At 36.7% G+C, this 1,189-nt stretch overlaps 1 protein-coding gene across 1 annotated transcript in view; it reads left to right on the top strand.

Annotated features, from left to right (window-relative positions):
• Positions 1-1,189, top strand: part of LOC104539053 (protein diaphanous homolog 2-like) — a gene marked incomplete at both ends in the record, with an annotated part of 25,277 nt that overhangs the window by 14,980 nt on the left and 9,108 nt on the right. Inside the window, one exon of the mRNA XM_010182479.1 lies at positions 671-806. Within this exon, the coding sequence (XP_010180781.1) occupies positions 671-806 (136 nt within the window). The remainder of the gene's footprint in view (positions 1-670; positions 807-1,189) is intronic.

The following is a 1,189-nucleotide window of genomic DNA, read 5'->3' as shown; positions in this document are numbered from 1 at the left end:
GGAGCTTTTCAGGTAGCTTCTTAAAGGGCCATCTCCATAGCCCTTCCTCTGTTACCAAAGACACAACCAAAAACCCCTCACAGAAAAACCAATCCATCTTCTTAGTGACAAGTGCTTTTGTCCTGTGAAAGAATGAATAACAGAAGCTTTTACAGTCTCTTACGCCTAGCAAAGAGATGCAGGATGAAAATACACAGCAATTTTCTCACAATCATATTGTAAACAACTTCTGTTTTACATGGGGACACCAAGACTAAAGGGATCACTAATTTGTTTAGACACCTCCTTTCTGATGTTACTTTATGGTTGATACTGCTGAAGCTGCACACACCTCTCCAGATTTAAGCTTGCTGCATGAGATGTATACTCTAGTTTGAGAAGTCTGCAATGTTCTGTTGGGAGTGGAAAAACCTGTTGAACGTACAGCTGTACTAACTATCTGGATCTGAGTGGTTCTGTGTCATGACTTGGTGGAAGAAATCGCGTGGTACTAGAATACCCACACATTGGAAAGATACTTTTAGAAAAGCCAACAAAGAAACCTAGCAAAAAAACCTATCAAACGGCATCTATTGTTCTAGTTGTGATATTTTTCAAAGAATTCTTCAAAGTATAATATCTAGTGTGGACATAAATGGAAAAACACTTCTGTGTTGGTTTATCATTACAGTTTGATGAAGAGTTCACAGCTCGACAAGAGGCCCAAGCAGAGCTTCAGAAACGGGAAGAGAAAATCAAAGAACTCGAAACAGAAATCAAACAGCTACGAACTCAGGTAATAGAACTAGTTTGCAGTAAGTTCCACAGTTGAGTTTGACTCTATTTTATTTTATTGCAAGAATTTTAAAAGAAATTGCCCAGGAGTGTATTGTCTCTATGGAGTTTGAACTGTATGTTATAGTTGTATTGATTTGTTTTTAAGTCAGCATAAACTACTAAGGATAGTTAATGGAGGTAATGTTTTTTTTCAGATAGTGGTATATTCAACATCTGTCACAGTTACTTGCTTTATTGACGCAAAAAAAATTCCTTAGGCTATGAAAAATTTGAATCCAACCTGTATATTTTTTTCTCCTAAGTACTTGCTTATGCTTTGACATTACTACTTCTGTACACTTTGCAGAAAGTGCTTGTTTCAGAAGGCTTTATACTTGAATTTCAAAGGTGGAAATCGTCATAGCTGTATATG

The sequence above is a fragment of the Mesitornis unicolor genome, unplaced genomic scaffold, assembly GCF_000695765.1.
Source record: "Mesitornis unicolor isolate BGI_N332 unplaced genomic scaffold, ASM69576v1 scaffold20164, whole genome shotgun sequence".
In the NCBI taxonomy this organism is placed as follows: domain Eukaryota; kingdom Metazoa; phylum Chordata; class Aves; order Mesitornithiformes; family Mesitornithidae; genus Mesitornis; species Mesitornis unicolor.
The sequence above is the reverse complement of the archived record's forward strand: the minus strand, read 5'-3'. Positions and strand labels throughout refer to the sequence as shown.